The 26784-nt window shown below is 41.5% G+C and overlaps 1 protein-coding gene across 2 annotated transcripts in view; it reads left to right on the top strand.

The window, feature by feature from the left end:
• pard3ba (par-3 family cell polarity regulator beta a) overlaps positions 1-26784 on the top strand; it is a 154983-nt gene that overhangs the window by 90109 nt on the left and 38090 nt on the right. For both annotated transcript variants that reach the window (XM_072363690.1, XM_072363613.1), the window contains 4 exons: positions 156-371; positions 1000-1207; positions 18260-18370; positions 18670-18960. In XM_072363690.1, coding sequence (XP_072219791.1) covers positions 156-371; positions 1000-1207; positions 18260-18370; positions 18670-18960 — 826 coding nt within the window. The remainder of the gene's footprint in view (positions 1-155; positions 372-999; positions 1208-18259; positions 18371-18669; positions 18961-26784) is intronic.

The raw sequence follows: 26784 nt of genomic DNA, 5'->3' as shown, positions 1-26784 counted from the left end.
TGCGACAAGCCCGTATGAATAACATCGGTTTAGGTCTGTAACATGCAAATGGAGTGAAATCTCCACAACTATCTTCTCTCTTACGATTACGTCAAGGAAAAGATCTTTCACCTCCTCGCTCACAGGCCCTTCCTCTTGTTTCCATTACCTCACAGAGCCCTCAGCTGGAGGAGCGCTGGGCCCAACCCTGGGCCTCTCCAAGTCCAGCTCCTTGGAGACCCTCCTCACCGCCGTTTCAGAGGCCAAGCAGAGTCACATCAAAGCTCAGGTGCCCTTCCATCGCCCGCGGCCGCACATGGTCCGGGGGCGAGGATGCAACCAGAGTTTCCGCAACGCCATCGACAAATCCTATGACGGGCCTTCTGAAGACGGTGAGACTTCTCAGATGCATTTTAATAACGGCGATATTGAGAATCAGGTCTGGAAGAAAGTTGAGGGCTGCTACACCAACAAGAGAATGTTCTTTTTTTTTAATGCTGTTGCTGCTGCTGTAATATAGGATACTTTTCTAGACACTGTATCCATTTTAAATTAGAGAGCCCGCTGCTGATGCACATCCCCGAGGCTTTATAACACACTGGCACTCAAAAAGAGCCAGAGGCCTGCCAAGAGACAGCGCTTAGTCTAAGTACCTTAATGAAATGCTACATGATTTTATCCACTCAGCAATTTAGAAAGAACAACTTTATATCTTACAGCAGCATATTTTTAATGCTCCACCTTATAACCACACATACGTGTGGAAAGAATGCACGATTTCCATGTCAGACTGGAAATGAAGTCCTTCAGTATGAAAAATAAAGGCATATTTCTATTTTTGTAGACCATTTGATTTTAGCATTCATTTTATACAACTTCCCCCCCATAATCTGTCATTTTAATGCTTTAAATCAAACTTGACGTACACATATGCAGTTACGCTTGTGAAAAGATGTGCCAGTTGTGTCTGTGCAGCCACTGCGACTTCTTCCTTCACACCCGTTTGTCTCCTCCCTGCAGACGATGACATGTCAGACCACAGCTCTGGCCACGAAACACCCGCAAGCACTTCTTCTCGCCAGGAACTGGATGAAGACGATGGAAAGAAGAAGAAAAAGAAAACCAAAGGAAAGAAGAAGGACAAGAAGACCAAGGGGAAGAAGAAAGCAGATGACTCTGTTGAGGACCTGGAGAAGAAGACCAAAAAGAAAGGATTTGGCCTCTTAAGGTAGGAGATCCCTAAAAATAATGATCTTTGAGTTATTTTTTCAACTTTAAGCTGTATTTTGCAGTTTTTAGTTTCCCCTCCCAAAATGAACAGATTTTTTTTTTTTTTACAGAAGAACTTTACCTTTACCTTGCTTTACCTTTTACTGACTTTTTAAATTGCAGCTGCCTCGACTGGTTTAAGGTGAAACAAAAATCTCAAATGCATCCCTTCTGCAAATTTATATGTCAATGGAAATGAACAGCACCCTGTCCTACTGTCCTCTGGTTAACTTCCAGCAAATTACTCCACTGAGTGCAGGAGGATTATGGGACATTGAATGATTGGATATGAACACAACTTTCTCAGTAATGGAGAGTATCCATTATTTCTCAATCTAAGCACAGTCCCACAGACACAGTTCCAACCCAAACCGCTTGTCACTCCTTTATCAACATGTCCCCATTGTGATTTGTGGTGGTCCAATCCTGCAGCAGCAATCCTTATCTATTGGCAGTGACACGGTGTGGTCAGTGTATCACCACACTTCCAACATTTGAGATTCAATTAGGCTGTGACGAGAGATAGCGCAGGCTGTGCGTTGGACTACAGATGGCTGATAAGAATCCAATCGGCCACAGTGTCAAGGGCAGTAATGGAAGAGATGTTCACACGCTGAGGCTGGAAATGCAGCAGGGAGAGGAGGGCAGGGATGGGAAGGGCAGCATGAAGGACACGCACCCAGAGAAGCAAAGGAGGAGCTGGATTTCAGATGAGCTAAAAATCCAGTTTGCAAAGATCTGGAATTGCCTAATACTTTGGCTTGTTGTGTCTAAAATAGTTCAATTTATTACAAACATCAACCTTCTGCTGTTTCTCTGCAACACAAACAGGAAAATATGTAGAAGGTGACACTGCCAGCTGTGTTACAAATTGTGTGTTTATGAGTTTGGAAGGAAATCTCTGTCTATGCTGCAAAAGTGCTATTCTGTTTTCCCCCCTAATTTCTCCTTTTTTATTTATGAGTCTGGATCTTTGTTGAACTGTTCCTTTCACTGATACTCTTCACATCTACTCCTCTTTGAGTCTGCTTGTCTTGGTAATTTTCTTTCAATGTTATATATTTTTTTAAATGTGATCAGAACCTAGAATCAGATGACATAACCGTACAGCTTCTGCTGCCGTCCGGTCCATGAAAAGTACGACAGAATGTCTTTCTGTGATCATTTTCCTGCTTTTTTTCTGTTATTTGTAAACACAACACTGGCTCATTCCTTTAGCTAGGTGTCTTTTTCATGCTTGAATGGTTCATACATCAGTACATTAAGTGGCCTGACTATTGACATAGATATGACTGCTTCCACAGCCTTCTATGTCGTCAAATACACAAATTTCCCGTTCAGTTTCCAACAGTAGCTAGAAACATTCAAAGCCAGCCCACTGTACCCCCCCGCTCATACACTGACTTGGTCTCTAAGTCAACAATGGACTGAGTGCTGTAAAAGCTTCCAGATTGTTGCTCCACACTCTGGCCTCTCTCCGCCTGGCCTTTATCTGGCCAACCTGATTGCTATTGAACTTGAAATATGACTTAATTAGCTGGAGCATTGCTCTGTTCAATCTGATTGCCGCTCTCAAATGTTATTTTACTCCAATGGCAGCATTAGGAAAAGGGCAAATTATAAACATATGACCTCAATTTACCTCAGCAGTGAAAGTGTGTGCAGTAACAGCCAGCTCGGCGAATGTTGGAAGTCAGCCCTGTCATTTCAGTGGCTGCAAATATTTAGTTTATCGGCTCCACTATTTGAAGAACCAGTTGAGTTTCAACAGCTGGGTATATGGTGACCTCTAGAAATCACATATTTGTTTTTCTTCTCCCAGATTCTCGTGTGAGCCACATTTCGAAGCTCTGCAATGGCTTGATTTAAAAAAAAAAGAATAATAATAATTAAGTTTCAGTTTCAGGTAAAGAAATACAAAAGGCATTCACATAAACAACGTGCAGTTTAAACAGAAATACTTAACACTTATTTAGCTGTTCAGGAAGCTCTTTTTCTTTTAATTGTTTGCACCGTCTGACTGAAAAGTCTAACACCTCAAACATCAGCACGTCATTGTGATTAGTTTATCTTTCATTGATAATGGGAGAATCGGACCACTGGAGAATGCGTCTTCCAGCACAGCCCAAATACTCTACATGAAGTTAAGGTCTGGACTCTTTGGAGGCCGATCCATGTGTGAAAACGATGCGTCATGCTCCCTGAACCACTCTTTCCTAGTCTGAGCCCCTTGAATCGTGGCATTGTCATCTGCACATAGCATTGCTTAACCTACACCCGACCACCTGAGACCTTGTACAGTAGGCACGAGAGTCCGGTCTTCATGCTCCCTTGCAAAGTGAAGCCCTGTTTGTTACATTAGCCTCACCGATTAGTGGTTTTCTTAAAGCTACATAGCTGTTCAGCCCCCATATCTTGAGTTCTCATTCACTTCTGATCATTTAAGATTTTCTTCCAACCACATATCATCCTCAGTGATGATGTTCACCGTTATCCCTCCAGTTTTAAGGATTTGTTGGGACAGTTCTTAACCAAGTTTAGTTGTTTCTGGAATCTCCTTAGTTTGCTTGATGCAGATCAATAACTTGACCCTTCTGAAACAGTACATGTTAGACATGTCTTTTTTATTCAGGTTAAAACATCTCATTGCCAGCCAAAACTGCAGCACTTTTCCAATGGATGGCGGTCTCTTACACATTTGCTTAAATCCAGGTGGTGACTTTTTGGCCCGGGATTTTATTTTGGTCATATTTCAGATGAGTCTTGGTGTTTTAAAATTAAGTTATACAAACTGTGATTAAAAGCTAATTTGGAGGAATGCTAGTTTCTGTTTAATGAAATAAAGTGTGGAAAATAAGACTTAAATTAAACACAGTGTTGCTTTTTGCCAACAATGTGCTCTATCCTAAAATTAAGTGGCACATTTCAGTCTGCTCTGAACATGTCCAGGCTGCTCTGCAGTGAGATGGCATCAGATGTGACTTCTCCTTTTTTTCATCAGCAAGCTCTCAAAGTCTCATTCCCATCTTGTCTCCCTTATTGCTAAATAAGTCGAGACAAATGGCAGCGCCCCTCAGACCTTCCTCGGGAGCGACCAGCAGCCTGTCTTGTCTGTATGCAGCAGACAGTGGTGAAGTCTTTGCCTTGAACGTCGCCTCAGGGGCCGTGCTGCTGACAGACCGTACAAAGACCAACACTGGAACTCGGGCTGTTCTTGTGTTTTCTCTTAGCATCAGGCTGACCTGATCAGGAGTTTCAGATGTGCTCTTCAAAGAGGGATATTTATGTTACATGTTTGGAATTAAGTAAAGTCTTTGCCAGTATAATTTTATGTTGAAAGTTAACATCAGAGTTCCTTCTGCTTCATACCATAAAGTGATGTTTTTCTCATCCACAGCATGTTAATCATGACATTAATTCTTGCGTGGACAGCTTATGCTTGAGCTCACAGTGTCTTGTGTTTTTGTAAGGATTAAGTTTTTTTAGAACATGACTTTATCAAGAGGTCAGGATTTGAAGGATATAGCTTGTGAAAAACATTCTTTGGTTGTGTCATCAAATGAGTGACATTTGAAGATGGTGAAGCTGTGTGTTTTTTTTTTTCCACTTTTCTCAGCTTACAGATGCATGGCACTCCCTCTGTTTGAGTGAGTGTCTGCGATCGCTGGGTGTGTCATTGCTCAACCACGCCACCAGCTCTGCTGGGCACTGACACATCCCCTCCGTCCCGCATCCCATCACTCACTTTCTCAGCGAGGATCAATGTAGAGCTGTCGCTATTAGCGGGCGTCCCACTGCGACAGCACAGCAACACCCTTAACCAGTTTATGGGACATGAAAGGCGACGTCCTGATCTGCTGTTTACAAATCCACATACAACATCATATATCCCCCCCCCGCTCTCTGTTTGCAGAGCAGGAGGAATCCGACAGGAAAGCAAGCCAATTAGCACCATCCGTTCCGCTCCTATCCTATCGCAGAGCAGCAGAATGTGTGGGGTTGAGAGGCTGTCACTGGTGGGCTGAACTCTGCAGAACTAAAGTCTTGATGTCAAACTAGAGGGTCCCGCTGCTGGATGATTTCTGATGGATTACTGCTGTTATTGTGCGCTCCTCCTTCTTATTCCCTTATCCTGAGCCCTTGCTCTTCCCGTTTTAGCTTCATGATGATCCCCCTCTCCTTAGTATCCTGAAGTGTCTGCTTTTCCTTTCTGTTCAGCTTTTATCATGGCTGTCCTTCTCATCCTTTTTCACCTTATTTTATCTCTTCAGTTAGCGTTCCATCTGAAGTGTTCCTTTCCCGCTTCAGCTCTCATTCCCTCCTGTAATAAGCTTGTGATTTAACCAAGCAACATTAGGGATAAAATGCATTCATGTCCTGCATGAATTCACGCAGGATTTTCTAGTTTTACTTTTGTTAGTACGTGTTTCAAAGACCTCTTCCCAGTTAAACAAGGACAAGAAGTGTTTTTTTTCCCTTGCTATGGTTTGGATTTAGGCTTCTTTAAGCTTTTGTAGATGTTTTTTTTGTTCATCTACTGTGGTATCATGGCTGATGCTGCTTGTGATACTGCAGAGTACCTAATTTCTTACTTTCTATCAATTCAAACACAGATTATGATAAACAGGTAAGATCAGCAGCATAAGGAAAGGAAAGTCTGGGAACCAAAGAGGGAACGGGCCCTGGTTGTCATCTGTGTTGGAAGGCATACAAAAATCCCTCTGACATGTTTGTGTGGGCGTCTTAGCAGTGACTCTAAGCTGTGATGGTGGTAAATTGGAGGTGCATTACCTAATCCCACCATTGGTTAATGCACTGCAGGTGGATTTCTTTGATCTGACATTTCGTTTGGCATTTAAGGGCTCTTAGCTGTGCTGATGTGGAGTGGAGTGTTCAAGAGGATAGTTACTGATGTTAGTGTTCTCTTTTGTAAAATATGCATAAGGTCATATATTTTGCCCACAGGAGAAGCCCATCTCTTGTGCTTTATCACTTTCCTATTCATCTCTTTAGCCTGAATAATGTATGCGAAACCACAAGATACTTTCATTGCAACACTTGACAAAACGCACAGCTACGGCTTACTAATCAGAGGTACCTTAAATGCATCTGCCTAAGGAATGTTTGCCTTGTCATTTTCTTTATGTTTGTACACGTGTTTTTGACTGTCCCAGTTGTTCAAAGTCATAACGGGTCTCAAAGCTATGTGCTATTATTATTCTTAAGTCTTCCATTCAGCCCCCAAGATGTACCATAATGTTGAAATAGTGTTAACAATAACCAGTGAATCAGCCTTCACAGGGGAATAAAATGACAGCTATTTCCGCTTTCTTTTCATAATTCAGATTTGTGTGCAATTCGCTCCCCGCAACACTCCTGACGCCCTAAATATGAAAAGCTGCCAAGTATTTTTTATTTTTTTTCATACCGTAGCTGGAAATGAGCTTTCACACAGCCAAAGCAGCTTCCTGTACTCACTATTGAGGCACAAGTCTAATTTACAACTTTGCCGTAGAGGCAAACAGACGCAGGCGATATCACTGTCAGCAGCCACTGGAAAACAAATTAGCTTTTTCCTCCATTTCTCCCCTCCATTCACTGCAATGAGCAGCTTTCCTGAAATGATGTGCAGGTTTATTGGGGTTGATGTGAGCTGTCAATCAAATATCAGAGGGACCAGGAATTGACAGTGGAGATGATGAGGAAATCCTCATGCATATATATCAGCTGATAAAGGGGCAGTCACAGAAGCCTCTGCCATTCTGTCCCTGCCCTCCCCTCTCTGGCTTTTTTCGTCACTTTAATTCTCCTCACCGCTCCTGCCTTCCCCTTGAAATTCCTCCTTCTCGTCTCACACGAAAGGCTTTTATGTTTCTTGTCTTTCATACCCTATCCACCGGCCTTCAACCAGGCTGCTTGACTCAGAGCTGCTCTCTCCGATTTACAGCTCTGGTATTCAGTGAGGAGGGGAGGATTGAGGCAGGGACTCAGCAGTTTGACCATGAAGTAGCTCCACTGGAGCAGTTGAAGAATTAATTACTTTATTCATAGCCTGCTAACAACTTGTTTACCTTCTCCCTCTGGATTTTCCTTGGAAGTTTGGAGGCCATAAGGCGTTTACTCCTTGATTATATGGACTTTTTTCAATCACCCAAATGATTTAGGTCAATTTTTATCAGCTCATTCTCAAACTGTTCATTACTGATTTTATTCAGAGTACGAAGCGAACTTCAGAGTGCTAATCACTCTGTAATTTTCCCCTTTTGTCAGCTCCAGTTGCTGTCATTTTCTCAAATGCCATATAGCTGTTCATTTTTATTTCTGATAGTCACATCTGACTCATCCAGCAGAGGAAAACAATCCCCTCATTTGTGCACCGTGAATCATTGCCCATACTCTAATTACTAAATGAGATGGTGAGTCAAAGCCTCCATTTCTGTTGATCAGTTTCATGATCCATCAGTTCCTATCGAGTTATGACATTTGGATTGACCCTGAGGGATGGACCGTTTGAAGTGCAGACACATTTATATTGGCCAGACAGCACAGCGGCATTTCAGGGCCAACTGCTCATCACTCACCAGCCAATTAAAGACCTTCATATGGCCACAGGAAACAGTCATGACCAATTAGCATATGATTCTACCTACCCTCGGACACACGTTCACTCATAGCACAGGGCGCCAGGAAATGATTACGCTTCCAATAGCAGTTCTGTCCTATCCAGTCATCTTCATGCCATGTGTGATGGATAGACTTCCTCTGTCACTTAATGTCCGCTAATGATAGACACATGCAAGAACACACACACGCATCCCTCTCTACTTGGGTCTTTCTTTGACCCCTCGTGTATCTCACAGTAAAACACACACACAGTGTGACCTTTGCTGTCCAGACAGAGGCGATTAACTGTGTCTTGTACAAGGATGTGTGGCCTGGCCAGAGGAGCCAGGAGTCTAACCTTTCCTCGTCTGCCAATGGCTATCTGGAGCCATGGTGACCGAGCCTTGTTCCCAGACTTTGCATGCTGTAGAGGTAAAAAACCTTTAAAAAGATTCAAAGTCTACTCCAAAGGGAGTTCTGCTCATTAAGTTCTGCTTTTGTTGTTTGTGACATCACCATGAGAAATATTCCTATCATGTCTGCCTGGTTACCAGTTTGGCACGCCTCAAACATGATTCAAAAGCTGTCTTGTATTCAGCCATTTTCAAACAATTAGCTGACTAATCAGAACGGATCAGGCCTTTCAAGTGACGCCTGTGTACCTATTCTAGGAGATGCCCAAATTATGAACCTATGAGTGAACATAATTTTGCAGCAAACAGCAATAGAGCATGACACAATTTGAATGGCGGTTGTTTCTGTGGGGCTCTGCTGGGGATTTTAGCGCAGATGATGTGCACTGCTCACTGAAGACGACCGTATACCCGCAGATTTGTTGTAACCATGCACACTTGTCAAATGACTTGACTTGTAGTGCGTTTAATATGTCTTTGTGTGCATTATGATCTTCAGGAATCCAAAGAACTTCAATCATGAACATAACACCAAAATGATCTGCTTAGATCAAAAATATTTCATTTTAATTTTGGGTGAACTGATCCTTTAAATAGAAAGCCTAGTCTTAGTATGGTAAATTCTTTCACAAACGACTTCCAGGCTTTATGGTTTGTCTATAAATGTGCCTGTCTTTTATATGACTCCCATTTGTTCTCAGCAACTCTGTGTGTGTGTGTGTGTGTGTGTGTGTGTGTGCATGTGTGAACACAGCGATACTCGTGTCCTCTGCTATGTTCACAGAGCAGAGACAACTGCTGAAACCACTGATGTAAAGAGCAGACCGTAGAGAAGTCACTTCCAGTTTGTTTGGGCTGTATTTACTGTCCAGACATGGATCCAGCACATACACAACACCTTCCACAATGGCAGAGCGAGAATGAGGCATATTGCACAGTGGTCTCGTTAAATATTAACGGCTCCCCTGACAAAAGCTGGGAGGGAAAAGGAAACATGAGACAAATTGCAGGGAGCGACAGCTTTTATGTGGCATTTTTAGAATATGCCACATATCAGAATGCAAACAATTAAAGGGAGGCCCATATTTCACCGGACGGCCCCTGGTCGGCGCAGCACTCTCACAGTTGAAACTTCTCTTCTGTTTGTGCCTTCTCTCCATCCATTTCTTCCTTTCACCCTTTCTTCTTCCCTCATTTTTCCTCACTATTTGCTTCCTTCTTTTTCATCCATTTATTCTCTTAACCTTTGCCTTGTCGCATCGATTTCTTCATCACAGGTCATTCTCTCTTTTTTCCCTCCTCTCTGCTTTGGTCCACCTTCTCCTCTGTCTTTTTCTCATTCTGGCCTTTTTTGTCCCACTTGCATCCATCTCCCTCTTATCCCCTTTCTTTTTCTCTCCGTCTCTGCTTTCCCATCTCTTTGTCCTTTCCTAGTCCTTCATTCCCTGGCACCTTATTTCCCTCCTTCCCTCTCTCCCTTTCATCACTTTTTCTTTTGTTTGACTGGAGTATCAGTACTCAAGAGACTGGTAAGGCTGTGATTAAGAGAAGCTTTCCATATCTGCCTCTAGTTCCCCTGGGAACAACTTGCTGTGCATTTATACCTGTCTACCTCAATCTTCTGTCCTCAAGGCGTTAAATTAGTTTTATTTAAAGACTGTTTTAAAATGATTCCTTTCTACCATTATGTATTTGCGGTGGGGTCCTTGAGTACACCAGTGCTTCGTTGGCAAGGTGAATTGGCAAGAATTGTCATCTCCAAAAGTCTCATTATTAGGTCCACACTGGGTGCTCTCATCCTCTCTTAGTATTAGGCGCCTTTTTTTTTTCTCTTTGCTGTGTTGTTCAAGATTTAGATATTGAGTTCTGAACCAGAGGATATATCCTCCACTCGCATCTGCCTCCCTGCATCACTACATTATTAATACCTTCTAAGTGAATCTTTTTAAACTGCGATTAGCATCGGGTGGATCGAGCTGCAGTTTCTGTCTTTTTCATCCCACCAATGCTCATGTCTGCCATTAATGCAAGCTGATTTAAGCCAAATTGCTGCTATGTTTCGCTGTGCAGAAATTCAGATGAATGGATAGAGATTCTGCCTGGTTGGTTTCAAGTCCAAGGCTGGCTGAGTGTTTTAAATGATCAAGGAAAGGTGAGAATTGTCTCTTGTTGTTGTCAGTCAAAGCCACCTTTCAGTGGCCTGTTGTGACCTTGTTGTCGGGCGACAGTCCTCTTGTAGCCTGATCTTCACTACCACAAGGAAACCACTCCAATTTTAAATGGAGCTTGACGTCTATTTTTTGCCACGGATGTTATTCTGTCTATTTGAAGCCTGAAATATTTTCCGACCAGTCTCACCGTGAAGCAGCAGCACAGTGCCAGAGCAGGAGACGGCATGGTGTTACATCACAACTCTCTATGGTGTTAATCTCTGTCTCTCTTCCTGTCTGTTTCTCAGTTTGTTTCTCTTTCACCCTCCCCTATCTCTCCCCTTCTTTTCTGTCTTTACTGGAAGCTCCACTGAGATATGTGTGCTCTTCTCCAAATACATACAGAGCAATCTAATTACTGCGATAACATTTCTGCTTGGCTGATTAACTGTTCTCCCTGTGCCTCTGAACGAAGCAGCATTCCTTCTATATATTCCTAAGCTCCTTACTCCTCCCCAGCCAGACTGCACTTTCACAGGAGCTTTGGCTCACCAACCCATCTCTTCTTTTCTTTCCTGTTTCTGTCTTTCTGTCTTTTTTCTCTTTCTTACTCTAAACTCTTTCACAGTTATTCTCAGAGGCACATAGGCTATTTAGCTAGCTCTCACCCTTTCAGCCTTGTTCATTTAATTCCCTTTTTTCTTACTTACTCATTCTATTCTCTGCTTTTCTTCTGCTTTCTTTTTTTTTATTTCATCCTCTCTGCTTCTTTATACTTTCATTCTCCAAGGCAAATAGGATGTTTGGCCAGTTCTTTCAATTGCTCTGAGCCATCTGTAGCCTCTTCCTTTCAAATAACAATGGTTAAATAACATTTTGATGGGAAACATCTTGAGTTTTAGCTTGTATTTGAGGGTCACAACTTGGAGATGATCAAGTCGTGTTTTTATTGCATTTGAAGACCGACAATCTTACATTATTTTTGCCTTCTCATGCTTTCATTTTTAAAACCACTTCACTGTCTTACTTGATAATAACACACCACTAGCATCCTACCAATCTTGATATTTTTGCCAATATGTAGACAGTAAGCTGCATTGTACATGTGATAGCTCACATACTTGTTTCTGTAGTTTGTGTGCAGATAGAGGATTGGAAATCTATCGGTTGGATGGTAGATTGCTAAAACTGGAGTATCTTCAGAATATCATATTTTGCTCAACATACATATAAGCAACAGTCAGGTTGATTATATGGTATTCAATGTAAAGTAATGGCAGTGATGACTTTTTTTTCTTGAAGTAACATTTCTGATAATGCATTCAACCTCTGCAAAGGAATTTAGGCTATGTGGGACGGTGCTGGGATGTCCCCTGACTGGACAGAAACTATAGCACCAGTTTAAACAAAGCAAGGGGGCACAATCGCATCTCAGCTTAAGTTTTTATCTTTTAACTGTGGCTTACAATGTGATTCAAAATGTATGAGGAGATATTGCTAAACTTTAAGGCTGCTGCGTTAAAATGTCCAATGCTGTGATACATATGAGCCAGATATTGTAGCTGTGAGTCCTCATCTGGATGTTTTGGGGCCATTTGAGTTCAAATCTCTGTTAAAAACATGGCATATCAAATCTTTCTCTCTTGTTGTTATACTTGCTTTTTTATTTTGTTTTCTGATTGGACCCCTTCATTCTTTACTCTAAGTTTAGAATTACAACCCTAAACTGGAAAAAGTAGGAATGCAGTGATTATTACATTCAATTTGGCCTTTATTTGATTGCTGATATGAACCCACGATATTTCATATGATAATCTTTTTTCTTGTCAACTTAATTTGATTTATTAATATTCATCCAGGTCTGTAAGACAGAGGCAATTTGGATTTAGTGGTGAGATAACCAAATTGATGATAATGCTCTGTTAAATGGGATTTTTAATCAGGGTTTGAAAAAAAAAATCTGTATCATTGTCTGATTTAAGCAATCTGGAGGAATTTTGGTGCATGCAGAGCCAGGGTTTAAGTCTCACCTGAACACCCTGATAATATCTATAATCTATAATCTATAATCCCTCAAATGGCACTGCATCAAGAAAGGTCATTCATCAACAGCTAACAAAACCACATTTGCAAGGGATTTATATTGGAAACCTTTTTCAAGCTCTGCAATACAGATTTACAGTGACAAATGTCACTTAAATCAAAAAATGACACCTTGTGTTAACCTTGTTCCGACGGGGGGGTTGAATTCTCTGTGCTCACAGTTAATTTCCACTTCCGTGATGGCAGCATTAATGTAGAAAAGTTCAGAGATTTTGGAGCAACATGTGCTGCCTTCAAAACCACATAATTTCCAGGGACTTCCATGCATTTTTCAACAAGACAATGCAAAACCACATTCGGATACGGATACAGGAGTGACCTTCCCGCAGCCCTGACCTGTCCAAGTAGAGAATGTGCGGATGTTTTTAAATGAAAAATGTGACAATGACGACGAACCCAAACTGTTGCACACCTTAAGACGTGCTTGCAGGAAGAAAAGGGAAAAAAAGTATCTTGGGTTTATATTGTCTGTAGTGAAATAAAAGCCAAAGTAAATGATTGCGTTAACCATTCATTTGGTGCTTTTCGAAAAGGGCTCCACCAAATAAAGGTTATCATGATGGCAGCGTTTTTTCTTCTCTCTTTATTTTCTGATTTAGTCTTCCCTGTTCCCTGCCTCTTTCCTTCAATTTCAATGGCTTATTTAGTGGTAGACAAGATGTTAAACCATCTTTGTCACAAGAACTATCCCACGATGCCTTGCCATCATGTCTCACAGCTGAATGGAGTGTTGGCTTGCCTGTGCACACGCTTGTGCTTTTCCCCAGTCACTGCATGGCAAGGTGTTCAGGAACTTCATCAAGTCTGCAAGTGTGTGAGCTCGCACAAATATTGCATACGTACACGCGAGTTAATTAATTCCTTGTCCTCCAACTGAAAAAATTCCTCCTTCACACACCCACACACACACTCACATACACACAAATACACTCGCAGTACCACCCGACCTCATTCTCACATCCTTCGTTATGCTGGCGATAACCAACAACCCACTGACTCTGTTGTACCAGATAGGAAATCTTATTAAGACTGCACACAACTGCACACCTTCAGAGTTGTTGTCACTGGTGGAGTGAACAAAGAACCCCTATTACTGCGAACAGAAGTGAGGAGAAGATTTACAAGGTAGTCGTGGTGCTATTTTAGTCTGCATAGATGAGATATTCAGTTTGTAGCTCAACTGTTGTAAAGAAAATTACATTTAATAGTTTGTCTAGTTTGATAGTTTAAGCTCTTCTGCTCCCTTTGGCCCTTCCTCTCTTTCCCAGAGGGCTAATTGTGCAGGTCAGGTTGGTGACATCACCACACTTGGCTTGGTGTGATCTCAGTCACATATAGAGCCTCATTAGAGCGCGGTTAACTGTGCGCGTTTAATCCTACAGTAATGAGAGTGACAGTAGCTGCAGTTATTATGTAGTCTGAAGCTGGCTTTGCAGTGAGTTTCTCGTGCAACTGTTTGCTTATGCATAAATCAGTGTTGATTTTGTGAAGTGCAGTCATCTATGATGGCTGAAATTTCACAGGAAATTTGGTAAAATGCAAAGAAGAAGAAAAAGCGTCAAAGACACTTTTCCTGAAAGAGATATCTCTGAGGAAAATTCCGAATTGTGTGAGAAAAGCATGATTATTTTTAACGACCTTTATAGATCAGTTTTAAAAAAATCGAATGCGAGCTTTGAAAATGGCAAGAAAATTACAATATATATCAGCAAAAGCTCCCATGTGCATGAACAGATCAGCCCCGTCTCCCTCTTGGCCTGCTGAGGTGACGTCGGGGCGATGGTTGGAGCAGTGGACTAATGATGACAGCGACACGCTAATAATGGTTCCCAGTAGCTCCTGTGACAGTGGGGAGTGTATTAAATGGGACACCAGAGCAGCCTGACTCACCCGGACCCCCTACTTCCCTCTAATGAGAGTTTGATAGAGTGGTTGTGTAGGTAGATAATGCTAAGTTAATGAGATGTCCTATTCCATGAGACTGTTTGCAGTTCCCTACAGAGTTACAATGTGTGTGTTGCAGGGGTTGAAGCATATTGCTGTCTTGTTGAGTAGGTTTAGCTGCTTGCCTGTGTTTATGCGCCACCTTCTTTTATTTTTTCCTCATAGTTTCTTGTGTTTATAGTTGTGTTTATGGACTTGTTTTTGTATCTTTTGTGTGCTGGTGCACGCACTCTAGCACTCAACAGGATATTAACTGTCAGATTTCTGAGTGACAAAGTGAAACGGGTCCAAAGAAAAGATGGAGTTAATAAGCTGAACAAAGAATTGTGTGAAAATAATAATAAAAAAGTGAACCTAAAAAGAGGAAAGACAGGCAGTGCGATGTGTGCAACAAACTCTGCTCACAGCAGTGGGAAAATATGTGAGCCTTTGGTGATGAATAAGTGATAAGGTAATGGGAGAGTGGGGGATAACCACCTCTCATGGCAGGTATATGTCTCTAATTGGGCGTCCCACTCATATTCTGTCACCCCCCCTTTTTTCCTTTCCATCTCCTCTTAAACAATACAGTGAGAAAAAGAGCCTTTCCTAATTAATGCAGATATAATGATGGGTCCAACTGTGGACCTCTGCCCCCTCAGAATGTTGATTAAGCCGCCATGTGTGTGTGGAGGCGGGGTGACTCTACCAGGCAACTCAGCTAGATAAACCTGGGGAATATTGGTCAATCATATCCCGTATTTTTATGTTCTATAATTATGTCCATTGATGCGTAGGAGGTGAATAATGCTGATATGTCTTTTCCAACATTACTGATTCCTATATGGTTTTCACTGAGGTAATTGGTAGTCTGCTTTTGGCGACAGCATGATGTGGGAGTGCTTAAATCAAAATAGTTCCAAGAAAAAAAGAGGGAAAAAAAATCTGCAGGAAGAAAGATGCTGCAGCAGCGCCCACACTGTTTCAGTGGCAAGTGATTTTAAGGAAGTGAGGTGGAAAAACATTAAAGCACCAGCGATATCGCTGTGAGAAAAATTAAAATGAGATGAGGAATTTACAGGTTTAAACCTCCCAAAACACCTCAAAGATCCAAGTGGAAATGTAAAAGGTCCCAATTCTGTTTAAAGAGGCACTCCACAGATTTTAAATATCAAGCTCAGTTTACCAGTCATGTGCCTCTTCTGATCTCCACTGATGATGTAACCATAGTGATCTGGGTTTGCCCCTCAAAATACCCCACACCCACAGTTACTTGCACTTTTTCAGGCTGATTAATGAGGTCACGAGAATTCTATTAGGAATATCGAAGATAAAGGTGGAATTAGACATTCCTTCACAGATGCTGATTGGTCCAAACTCGTATTTGGCCACCATTGAAGACTTATTCTCCACTTGCTCCCTTGCAAAGTAATCAGGTCTGCCTCCTGACTTACAACCTTTCTTTATTTCCTCTTATTCAGCTTGACTCCAATACTAAATAGCTTCAGCATGTCTATACTTTGTCGCTGAAGTGACTGCTGCAGTAGTTCAGTGTTTATAGTTGTGCAGGTCAGTGGCATTTCTTTAAAGTTTCCCATTAATTTCCTTGCAGAGAGCTTTGCTTCTACATATTTATGCATTTCCATGCTGCTCTGCGGCAGGAACATTAAAGTCTGCGAAAGCATTTCATTAGACACAAAGTTAATATATGCCTGTGAAGGCAGGATGAATCCTCAACATGTTTTTTTATTGTTTTTCAGGAAGTGACAAACTAAAATACTACTAAGTTTGGTAATTGTTGGACTAGATTCTGTCGTATGAGTGCAGTATGAACAGCAGTATGAAGGACCCACAGATCCCAAAATATGAGTTTATTTGTTCATGATGCTTATAAGGTCTGTGCCCAGCTTTACATTTTATAACTAAGCATAGAATTATGTTAGTTTCCTTCAGTGAGAGCTGATTTATCATTAACAACATAATGGGAGCTCTATGGGAGACTGAGGAAGTAGACACAATGTTTAAGGTTGACAAAAGCAGCAATTTTCTCACTAAATGAAGGAATAATATATGAATGGAGTAGAAAATAGGACACAGATACATTGTGATTCCGCACCAGTGTTGAAGGAAACAGATTTTTGTGGGTGTATTTATATATATATATATATATATATATATATAATCTGTCATACAGAGTGGGTGTGTGGTGCCCTGAAGGATGATAACTACACCCTAGAGAAATAAATGCTTGCTTGGAGCTCAAAAGACTCCTAAATGCTTAATCAAAAGAGGATAATTTGATTGTCCACCCCTCTTTGTATTCTTCTCAAGAAAACATAATCAATGGGCATGTCTGACCTGTCGTTGGCAAGAATAGCCCACACAGGTAGAAATGGAGCAAGTAGATGAGTTAAAAACAACACTAATTGGTTTGCAGGATGGTGCCAGGCCAATGTGGCATCCCTGTCCAGGTTTCCACTTGTCCAGGCCAGCGGGTTACCATTCAAGCCACGTATCTGCCTGTAGCAGTAATGAGAAGTGCCTCGCTGTTAATGAGATAAACACAGACATTAGATTGGCTCAGCAGGAGCTCCGAGGAACGAAGAGGGCGAGAAGAAAAGAGAAGTGGGCTGGAAGCTGGGACGGAGGAGGCGATGTGAAGGAAGGATGGAAGAATAGAACATTTTCAGCAGCAAAGGCTCACGTAATTTCTTGAAAATGTGATGCAGAGTTTCATTATAATTTGAAAAGAGGTGAAGAGAATATTTCGACTGCAAAATGAGAGAATAAGCGACTCCAAATGATAATGATGATGACGATGGTGGTAATGGTATCATTGATCAGGAAAGCATAACACACTGTGGTGTAACAGCTATTTCACTGAAGAAAATGTTCAAATATTCATGCTCCATATGCTGTCAGACCACTATTCCCTTTTTTCATGTTCCCCCACACGCACACAAACACACACACACACACACACACACTGGTACCGAGGACTGTCGGTGCCTGCTGTGACATTATATTTGTATCTATCATTAAGTCTTTTTCCAGGCAGAGGTGCTAATGAACACACAAGACTTAGGAAGAGTTTGTCTCACAGTGGGTGTGTGTGCATGTGTGTGTCAACATTTGGAAAGCTGATGCAAGGTGGAGAATGTGTGTTGTTTGTATGTTGTGCCAGTTGGAGAGCCTCTTTCATCAAATCAAGCAAGTTCTGTAGCCCGTGTGATGTTTGTTTCAAAGAAAGTCTCCATTAAAGCACATGAACGTGACCTTTATAAATATAAGTACTCTGTGCAGATTGGGTTGTTATCTGCCTGAGGCTTTGAGATCATAAGGATGAGCATGAAGTTGCAGAACGAAGCTCGCACGGTGGCTTTGTTGGTCATTGCTGTTATGCAAAACACAGCAAAGGAAAGTAAAAGAACAAATGATATCAACAAAACAGAGGAAAAAAACACCTTTTTTAAGGAAAAATACAAACTGTTCAGAAAACACATTTCAGAACGCATGACTCTTAAAAACAGAAATGATTAAAACATCTCTCAATGTACGACCAGAAAACACATTTAGAAAACAAACATTTCCCAAAATACTAATTTTGACGATACAAGATGATGCGGTGGAAGACACGGCAATGTTTCAGAAAACTTAACATCACTTAAGAATGGAAACGCTTTAAACCTTTAATTATTTTCTGTGTGGTTTGTTTTCGGTCTTTTGCCCCGCGGGGGGGGGGGGGGGGGGGGGTCACTGTGCTCATCATTTTGGTCATTTGAAATTCATTTTCTTGTTTGTGTTGTGTGTCTCGTCCAGGTTTGGTAAGAAGAAAGATGACAAGAGCAAAGATGCAGCAAAATCGTCAAAAAACAGGCTGGAAGCCCTGAGTGAGGAGGAGCTGGACAGGATCCCTGACAACAGAGGCGGGTAAGAAAGTCTCCGTGTCAGTTTTTCACAGTTTAAAGTGCCAGAAGAGTTTGCAACACAGGGAAGCACTGACTGAAACAGAAAATTCACTGAATGAGAAAAGCATTTTCACAGCAGCAAAGTGCTCTGATTGACACCTTACCTGACAGGTTGTGAATCATCGTGATGCAGCTACACACACCCACCTGGTTTTCCAAAACAACTCCGCACTTGAATGTTCAGAGCAACTGTTAGTAGGAATGCCTGTGCTATTTGCACCGCCCACATGTGTAACTGCCTCCTCCCCTCCTTCCCGACAGCAATGAGCCACGTTACACCGAGGTGCGCTCTGGCCACGCCACCCCTGACCTGGCCTCTCTCCCTGATGTGGAAGACGACGACAGCGATCCCAACTACGCCCGCGTCAGCAATTTCCGCCAGCCACCCTCACCGCAGTCCTTCATCAGTCGCACGCCCTCCCCGGTAGTGCCAACAGCGGGGCCGAGCCAGCCTCGGGTGTCCTCTGAGGAACTTGAAGGGCTCTACGCCAAAGTTAACAAGCACAGACCTGCGCCTACGTTGCAGAACCAGCACCAGACGCAGGCAGACAGGTCAGAATGGGAAACAGGGTGAGCAGATGGGCAAGATTATATGTTTTTCTACTTACAAGGACCCAGCTGCTGGTCCTCTGTTGATTTGGAGCTCACAAGTGTTATCATACATATGTGTTTGGATTTTTTAATGCACGTGTAGCATTTGCACCTGTGATTCTTAGTAGATACACAACAGTTGTGTGTGTGAGTGTGTAGTGTACAGACAAGGTCACCTGCTGTGGCATGACTGGCATGAGTGAGAAAGTATTACCACACATCTACATTTATGGTCTGCCAAGCTGGAGAATGCATAAAACATGAGGGCACGCTCATATTGTGCTAACAAACTCAGACTGCATATGCACATACACACATTCGCAGTAATAGAATGCATGATTTATGCAAATCTTAAAAATAAAATCATTTCTAGGTTGTCATGAAAGTTTTCCATAATATTTAGAGCAATAACTGGTTTGCATGAATCAGAGCATGGTGATATGCACAAAAAGTTTAGGGCTATTTTAGTGCCACGCACAGAATGTGGACAAACGTGTGCGTTTTTCCCTATTTTTGCATTTTTTGCTCAGGAGCTCAGTCGGTGCATCGAGACCACACTCTACAAATAGAATACCCCCACCCCACCTCCTTCCAAGTGTCTCATTCTCTGACCCACGCATACACCCTGCTGACACATTCACACAAAGAGATACATACAGGGTACAGGTGCAGGAGTGCACATCTCTGAAAGCACAAGGTTGCCTCCACTCAGCCTCTTCAATTTAATTACCAGCTGTAACTTTGTCTGTTCATGCTTGGTTTTAAATCATGCAATCGCTGTGGCCACCTCTTGATACGGATACAAATACTAAATGAATGTGACTGGAAGATCTTCAGACCATTGTAGGGATTCGTTGATGTCATGTGATGAATAATCTTCAGGGACATGCAAAGGTTTGGGCACCCCTGGTCACACCTTTGTAACAGTTAGGTGAATTGATGAGCTGATCTCTGAAAAACATAAATGTAAGACTATATATTATAAATAAGATCATTTTTATTTAGAGTAAAGATTTTTTTAAAGACACTTGATGAGCTTGTTATGTCTGTAGCTTGTTCACAATCATCAACAGGAGAGGATGCAAATTATGCAAATTTCAAATCTTAAAAACTCCTAAAAACTCCTAAAAACTGAACAACAGCAGCCATAGGCTCATCTGAGCAGCTGCAGCACACTCTGAAAATTGAGATGATTTACGTCCACAAAGCAAAGATGGAGCTGTGAGAAGATGCTGGTTAAAGAAAGCTGGTTAAAGTGGAGTTTTTACATGTAGCTTTCAAATAGAAATCCTTAACACAGCTTGAATAGACTCATAGTTTCGTGCAAAAGAGGAATGATGGATGTTTTAAAGTGGTTTAGTAATAAAATGTATTTGAATTTGAAAAAAACTTGTGAAAGCTCTTCATATTAAGTCAAACAAAGGCTTCACGCTTGCTGAAATATGCTGCTTCTCAGTGTTGTCATTCCCCTCCGTATTATATATTATTACTGCTGAGGTTTTTGAAACCTTAACTCAGCTTTTGTGTGTGAGGGAGAAAAAAATTAGAAAATCTAGAGAGGATTCTAATGCAAATTTATCACTTCCTTTGTGAAATAATACAGGCCACATTAAAACTTTGCTCAACTTAAACTCTCTGACAGAAATTACTATTGACTTGCAAATCAAACACTAAGCCCCAGACACCCAATCTCATCCAGAAATGGAGGATTCAGAGAAAGAGGGAGAGAGGTTGGGCATGGAAAGGAGACAGATGGGAATGGAGAGAAGCGACAGACGGAGGGAGAGAGAGACAAGAGAATGCAGGAGAAGAGTGTAGAGAAAGAAGTAAGAGACAAAGCCAAAATATAGACGAAAACAACATGTAAGGCAAAGGAAATTCGAGAGAGGAGAAGTGACAGAGGAGTGGATGCAGACAAAGAGGAGGAGGGATAATTAGCCACAGTCTAACAGCCTGACAGACCACTTTAGCTCTCATCCACTAGTGGTGGGTACTTCATTACCAGCCTGTTTTCTCCCTGTCCCCCATTTCTCCCTCACTTTGTCTCTGTTTCAGCATCTCTCGCACTCATGGCGTTTCACCTGTCCATTCTCTCCTCCCTGTTTTACTCATAATGTGTTTAAGATCGTCTACATCAGCATGATGGATGACAAGCCCTCGTAGGCTAGTTAACTCTGCATGTAAGGGTGTCTCTAGAGACGAACAAAGATGCATAGATGTCTAATAATGTCATTAGTGGACAGTCATACGGCACATGTTCATGGTAATTAAACTAAATTGTGGTTGCCAAAAAAGGTAAAACCCATTTGTATGCAGAGTTTTTAAGTGCTTTACAATGTAAGTTATAATTATAAGATCGTGTTGACAAAAATCCACTGCACCCTGTGACAGTGTTCACTCCCTTGGCAGTTTTTCTGTTTCGTTGCAGGGATTTTATGTGACCTACACAAAATATTCCAAATTTAAAGCATCACTAGAGAATTGGGCTTTTTTCTTTTTTTCCTCTTTGGCTTTCCTTGCAGTTATGAGAGAGAACACCACTGTCATGAAAACCAACCTCAGTCTGAACCCTGTGCGTGCACAGCTATAGATGAGAAGTTGTAACCATGCTTATGAAGCTGACAAACACCCCCAGACGCCTCCCATTAAGTCACGGAAGTGTAATATTACATGACCAAAGAAGAGTAACACAGCGTAGTCGTGTATGTATGAAACAAACATGCTCACAAAAGGACAAAAGTTTATCTGTAACACAGTCTGTTTTCTGATTTCCAATTTTTAATGTAATCATTTTTTCTTGCAATTTTAAAAGGCTGTAAAATTCCAAGATTTTGGTGTGAAATTAGCCATATATTTGTACATAAATACTTATTTCCATGTTAGTCTGATACTGACCTAACCGCTAACTGAGGCTTCATCTGGGAGCCTCCCTGGATCCACCTGTACTTGTGAATCCAGGTTTCCAAGCCGACATGTTCACTTAAGATCCCACCGATTGCTACTTTTTTAAATGTACTGCACCTCTACATTATGCAGCACAGTTTCACTACAGAGAGTATCTCCTCAGAGTAGGCGTGATCGTTGCAGCATGTGTGAAGCTGCAACGACACAAAGATGAAACGCACAACTTCCCTGTGTGTGTTTATCACATTACTTTGATTAAGCAGACACTTTTGTACACAAATACCAACCTCGTTCAGAATTGTATTCAAATTTACAGTTTTAATTAGGCTGGGGTAAAAGTGTCAACTTGTCCAGGAGTTTCTTAAGCCCTACGCTAGTCCAGTTCTAAGGAAGGAAGGAAGGATTGCATTTCAGAATTCTTCCAGCAAACTTCTATCCAATGAGCCATTCGTTGTTTCGGCCTTACAGTTAAGGAGCTGCTCCTAACTGAATTTAGGGAAGTTTCTGTAACACAGCGACTCCTGCAAGAGTCTTTGATCCGTGTCTGACTCTGGTTACAACATTTACTGTTGAATTTGAGGATTTTCCCTGTAGCTGAGTTGAGCCAATTGCTCATGGGGGATTTGGAGCAAGGGTTACCATATCCAGCCAGTGTTGTCCCCTGTTAGCTGGGCGAGCTGACCAAGAGCGGAAAACAGAGTGCAACACTTTACGGTATGAGAACAATAACATTTAGCTATTTAAAGCTACCCTAGTAGAGCATTAGATACCCGAGCTGGCTGAGTAACCTCATTGATGTATTCTATTTTTAATTCACCTTCTACCACCTGCAGATTGCACAGGGGCACTCATTCACAAAGTGTGTACATCTGTTAAAACACATGAGCTAACCGTGAGGTTCAGACAGACAGTTAAACACACATGGCCAGAAATAGATGCACAAGGTGCCACCCATATTAAATATTTCAATGAGGAAGCCTAGCAACAATGCTGTGTGTGGTCTGGTAAGTTTTAAACTATCGTACAAAAAGTGCAGGTGCAAAGGGGCCTGATTTTTTTTATGGTCCACAAAGTAGCTCTTTGTAGATGTGGCATACAAGATTTTTATTGTTTCCAAGAGAACGACATGTCTGTTTCTTTTATCTTCTACATTATACATTTTTAATGATGCTGTAACCAAATGTGCTCATTATACATGTGGGAGATGGTGTGTGTGCTTTTGAAATACTGAAGCTGGTACAGTATGTCTTTGTCCAAATGTTTTTGAAGGTGTGTCTCTGCGTGGTTTGTCTGTGTTTGCATAGTTTTGCCAACTGAAACATGCAAGCCTCCCTCCCTCCCTCCCTCCCTCGCCGTCAAGGCCTTCAACAGTGGACTTCCAGCACTGTCATCCTAATTTACTGTCGGACATTTTCATTAGGCCTTCAATGGCAGGTGTGTGCGGTGATGAGCGTCACATTTGATTAGATCTATGCAAGAAGCTGACCTGTGGAGAAAAAAGGTTAGCTATGCTTGTCAAATTTTATTAGCCAGAAGGCAGTCTTTGTAGCTCGAGCAAGAAACGGGGAGATGAGATGAAAGAGGAGTGAGAAAATAAGAGGCCAAAGAGCAGAGATGTGAAGACTCGTGAGAGGTGTGTTGTAAAATGCAGCACTGTCCTAAAAAAAAGGGACACAAAGGTGAGCTTGTACGCTAAGCAAATGACACTTCTGTGAGGATTTTGTTAGAATTTTGCCATGGCTCCTGTAATGCCATTAGGATTACATGCGTCTAAGTTTATCTGACACTGCAACAAAGTGGAATCTTAAATCACGCCAGACAGCCTTGACTAATTATTGAATTCTTCCAAGAGGATGCAGCACAATCTATTTGATCTGGGTTTGTTGGGTCATTTTACACCTATTAAATGGACTCTGTTTCCCTCTCATTTTCTCCATTTTGGTGAGACTCATAAGCCGCAACTTACTCCCCTGTAGACAGAAGCAGCACAAAGGAGTAACCATAACGTGAAGAGAATTCCTATTACGACAGATGCTGAAACTTGCATCTTGTTTTCTGCCATGGATGTTTTTGTCAGACTGCATCTGCTTGAGGCACGTCATTAATTTAGGCTGTACATTAAGCTCTGCTTGTCTTTTGTGCCTTTAAAGTGCTTTTTGACACTCTGTCAAAGCAAATCAGTTTTTTTTTGTATTTAAACAGCTTCCAGCCTTTATTTGGTCTGTTGTCTGTTACACAGAGGAAACAGACTTTTACTGAAGGCTTGTATCTAACTGAAAAGGAGATACGAGATGAGTAATGTGTTAGAAGCAGGGATTGATAGCTATTAGATGTACATGGGCTGAGCTGTGATCAGTTTATCCACAAAGCAACTTTATTAACACTGGATTTCCACGTGGAGCTCAAACTATCAAGAAAAAGTCTAGTTAATCTCGATCAGTCCATAGCTAATCATTTTGTGTTTATAACTATGCAAATCAAGCTTTACATCATAAATCCAGATACTTGAAGGTGGGAAACACAGCACTGAGGCAATGCCAAATGCTTAAATCTAGGATATGTGATTCAGTGGCAAATTATTCAACCTTTATGGGCTTTCTAATTTCTAATAGCAAGATTCTGTGAGTTTGAGAGTGACCGAATGTTTTTGGAGCTTGACCTGCCTTCAAAATTGTCAGAATACAGAGGCCTGAAAACTTTTTGACACTCTTCATAGAAGGTGAATGAAATTGATTTAGTTCAATCATTTAAAGATGACACATGACACAGATGACATGATGCATCTACCCACATGACACAAAATAGCAAATGAAAGGGTCCCATTGTAAAGCTTTAAGCACCCTTCATGGTGAGTGCTTGAAAATTTCATTTGTTGACAGCTAAGCCACCCAGTTTATGATTGAGTGATATTCACCCATCATTATTGCAAAACTTGTCTCGTTCGGTCATATTTTGTAAGGATTCCTGTTGCACAGATCTCTTGAGCCCTATCCACAGATGTTTAGTATGGGGCATCTATGGGATGCATCTCATTATCTAGTTGAAGAGATCATTATTTTTTCCATCCTCGGCTCTTTGTAGATGGTGAGGCGTTTGCTTCCTGAGTTTACTGATGGTAAATTGAATCATGTTTCCCTCCAACAGTGTAGTGATGTTTGTCGACCAAAGCATGGTCAGTCCACCCCCGTGCTTAACAGTTGGAGAGATGTTCTTTTCATGGAATTTTAAGTTATTTTTTAATTTTATCATTATGCAGGATTTGTTTCTGAAATACGTTAGAGATGGTGTTGAAAAGAAAGTGTCATCTTTAACTTCATGCATTTTGGATATCCGCTCATCTTTTATCTTACCCAATTATTCAGGAAAACACCATTTTGAGCTATCGTGTCCAAACTTGAAGCTGCATGACTTCAGCATCTGCTGCTTCACTTATAAACATTGCTTTTAATGTGTTGAGTCCTTACATTTCTTACAAATCTACTTTATAAAAACACCACATTCACATTGCATTACGAGTTTAAGGTAGACCTCTAAGAAAGTAATAACCATTATCCTTTCAAAAACAGCAGGTTTCAGTGTGATTCAAAATGAACTCGCAGCAGTCAGGATTGGAAGGCATCAATAAAATCCCCATTTCCCTGTCACTCTCACTTTGGTGCTTCACTGAGTTTCTTTCTGAGTCCATTCTCAATATTGCACCAGGAAACTAAACACCAACCTAGCTTTTTTATGTGTACTTACTTCTATCATACAAGCAAAGAAGAATGTCAGCCTGAGCTTCTCCCCAGTGTGTTTTGCTATAATCAGCTGGCCTCACCAAGAAAAAAGTCACCAAACCAGCCGGCGGCAGTGCACACTTCCTAATTAGTCTGCCCTCACACTGGCTGACACTGCAGGATAGTTGCTTTTTCTCACACATTTTCTCTGCCTCACTTTCATATAACCGATAGTTTTGTTCTCATTCCATCTCCCTTGTTCTGTCTTTTACCCCTTTCCAAGTTTCCATCTTGTTCTTTACGTTGCTTTTGCTCTCATTCTGTCTTCTGTTCCCTTTTCTTTTGCTGCTCCTCTGTCTCGTCGTCTCCCTCTCCACCTTCCATCTCCATCTCCCTAACACTGTCCCTTCTCTCAACACACTCTTAGATCAACCGCATATTCAGGCATCCTGAAATATGGATGAAATAAGATAATTGACTATTTGACAATTAAGTGATGTCTAATTTTGTGGTTGAGTTAATGTAGCCAAATATCACTGAAATTATATATTGCTTAGATGCAGTCAATAGTCAGGCACTAAGAGTGAAATGTTTTTGTTAAGAGGATGATTATGGAGTGCTGTTCCCTCGTATATGCTTCTATTTTGAGATATTTCTTTTTCTTTTACAGCTAAATTATAATTGATTTCTTTTTATATAACAGATTTGAAGATCTGGCAGCCCTGTTTTTCAGCTGACACCTGCAGCTCAAACTCAGTTCTGTTGTCATTAACTGTCTTGAATCACACTAGTCAATTAAAATTGTTGTAGATCACTAAAGCGTGCAACGGTTTTGTTTACACATTTGGCCTCAGGCTGGCAGACAGCAGCATTTATCAGCAGCTGATGACAACAGGGTAGCCTACCTGCCTCCACCTTAACACACATAGGACGCACACGTACATACATACTCATTTATCCCTCTGTCACTGTTTGGAAAGCAGCCTGCTGGTGTCAAAATGCTGCTTTACAAACCTCAAGCACTCCCCATTCCACCCCCCACTAATGTTTTATCTAGAATCAGCCTCCGTCTTCAGCCATTAATATGATAATATTTGGCATTGTCAGTGATGGAGGCCGGGGCATAATGAGATAATTACGGTGTTGTTTCATTTGGAGAGCGACA

This window comes from Leuresthes tenuis, unplaced genomic scaffold, assembly GCF_036924035.1.
Source record: "Leuresthes tenuis unplaced genomic scaffold, fLeuTen1.0.hap1 SCAF_1, whole genome shotgun sequence".
In the NCBI taxonomy this organism is placed as follows: Eukaryota; Metazoa; Chordata; class Actinopteri; order Atheriniformes; family Atherinopsidae; genus Leuresthes; species Leuresthes tenuis.
Note: the sequence above shows the minus strand (reverse complement) of the source record. Positions and strands in the feature narration are given on the sequence as shown.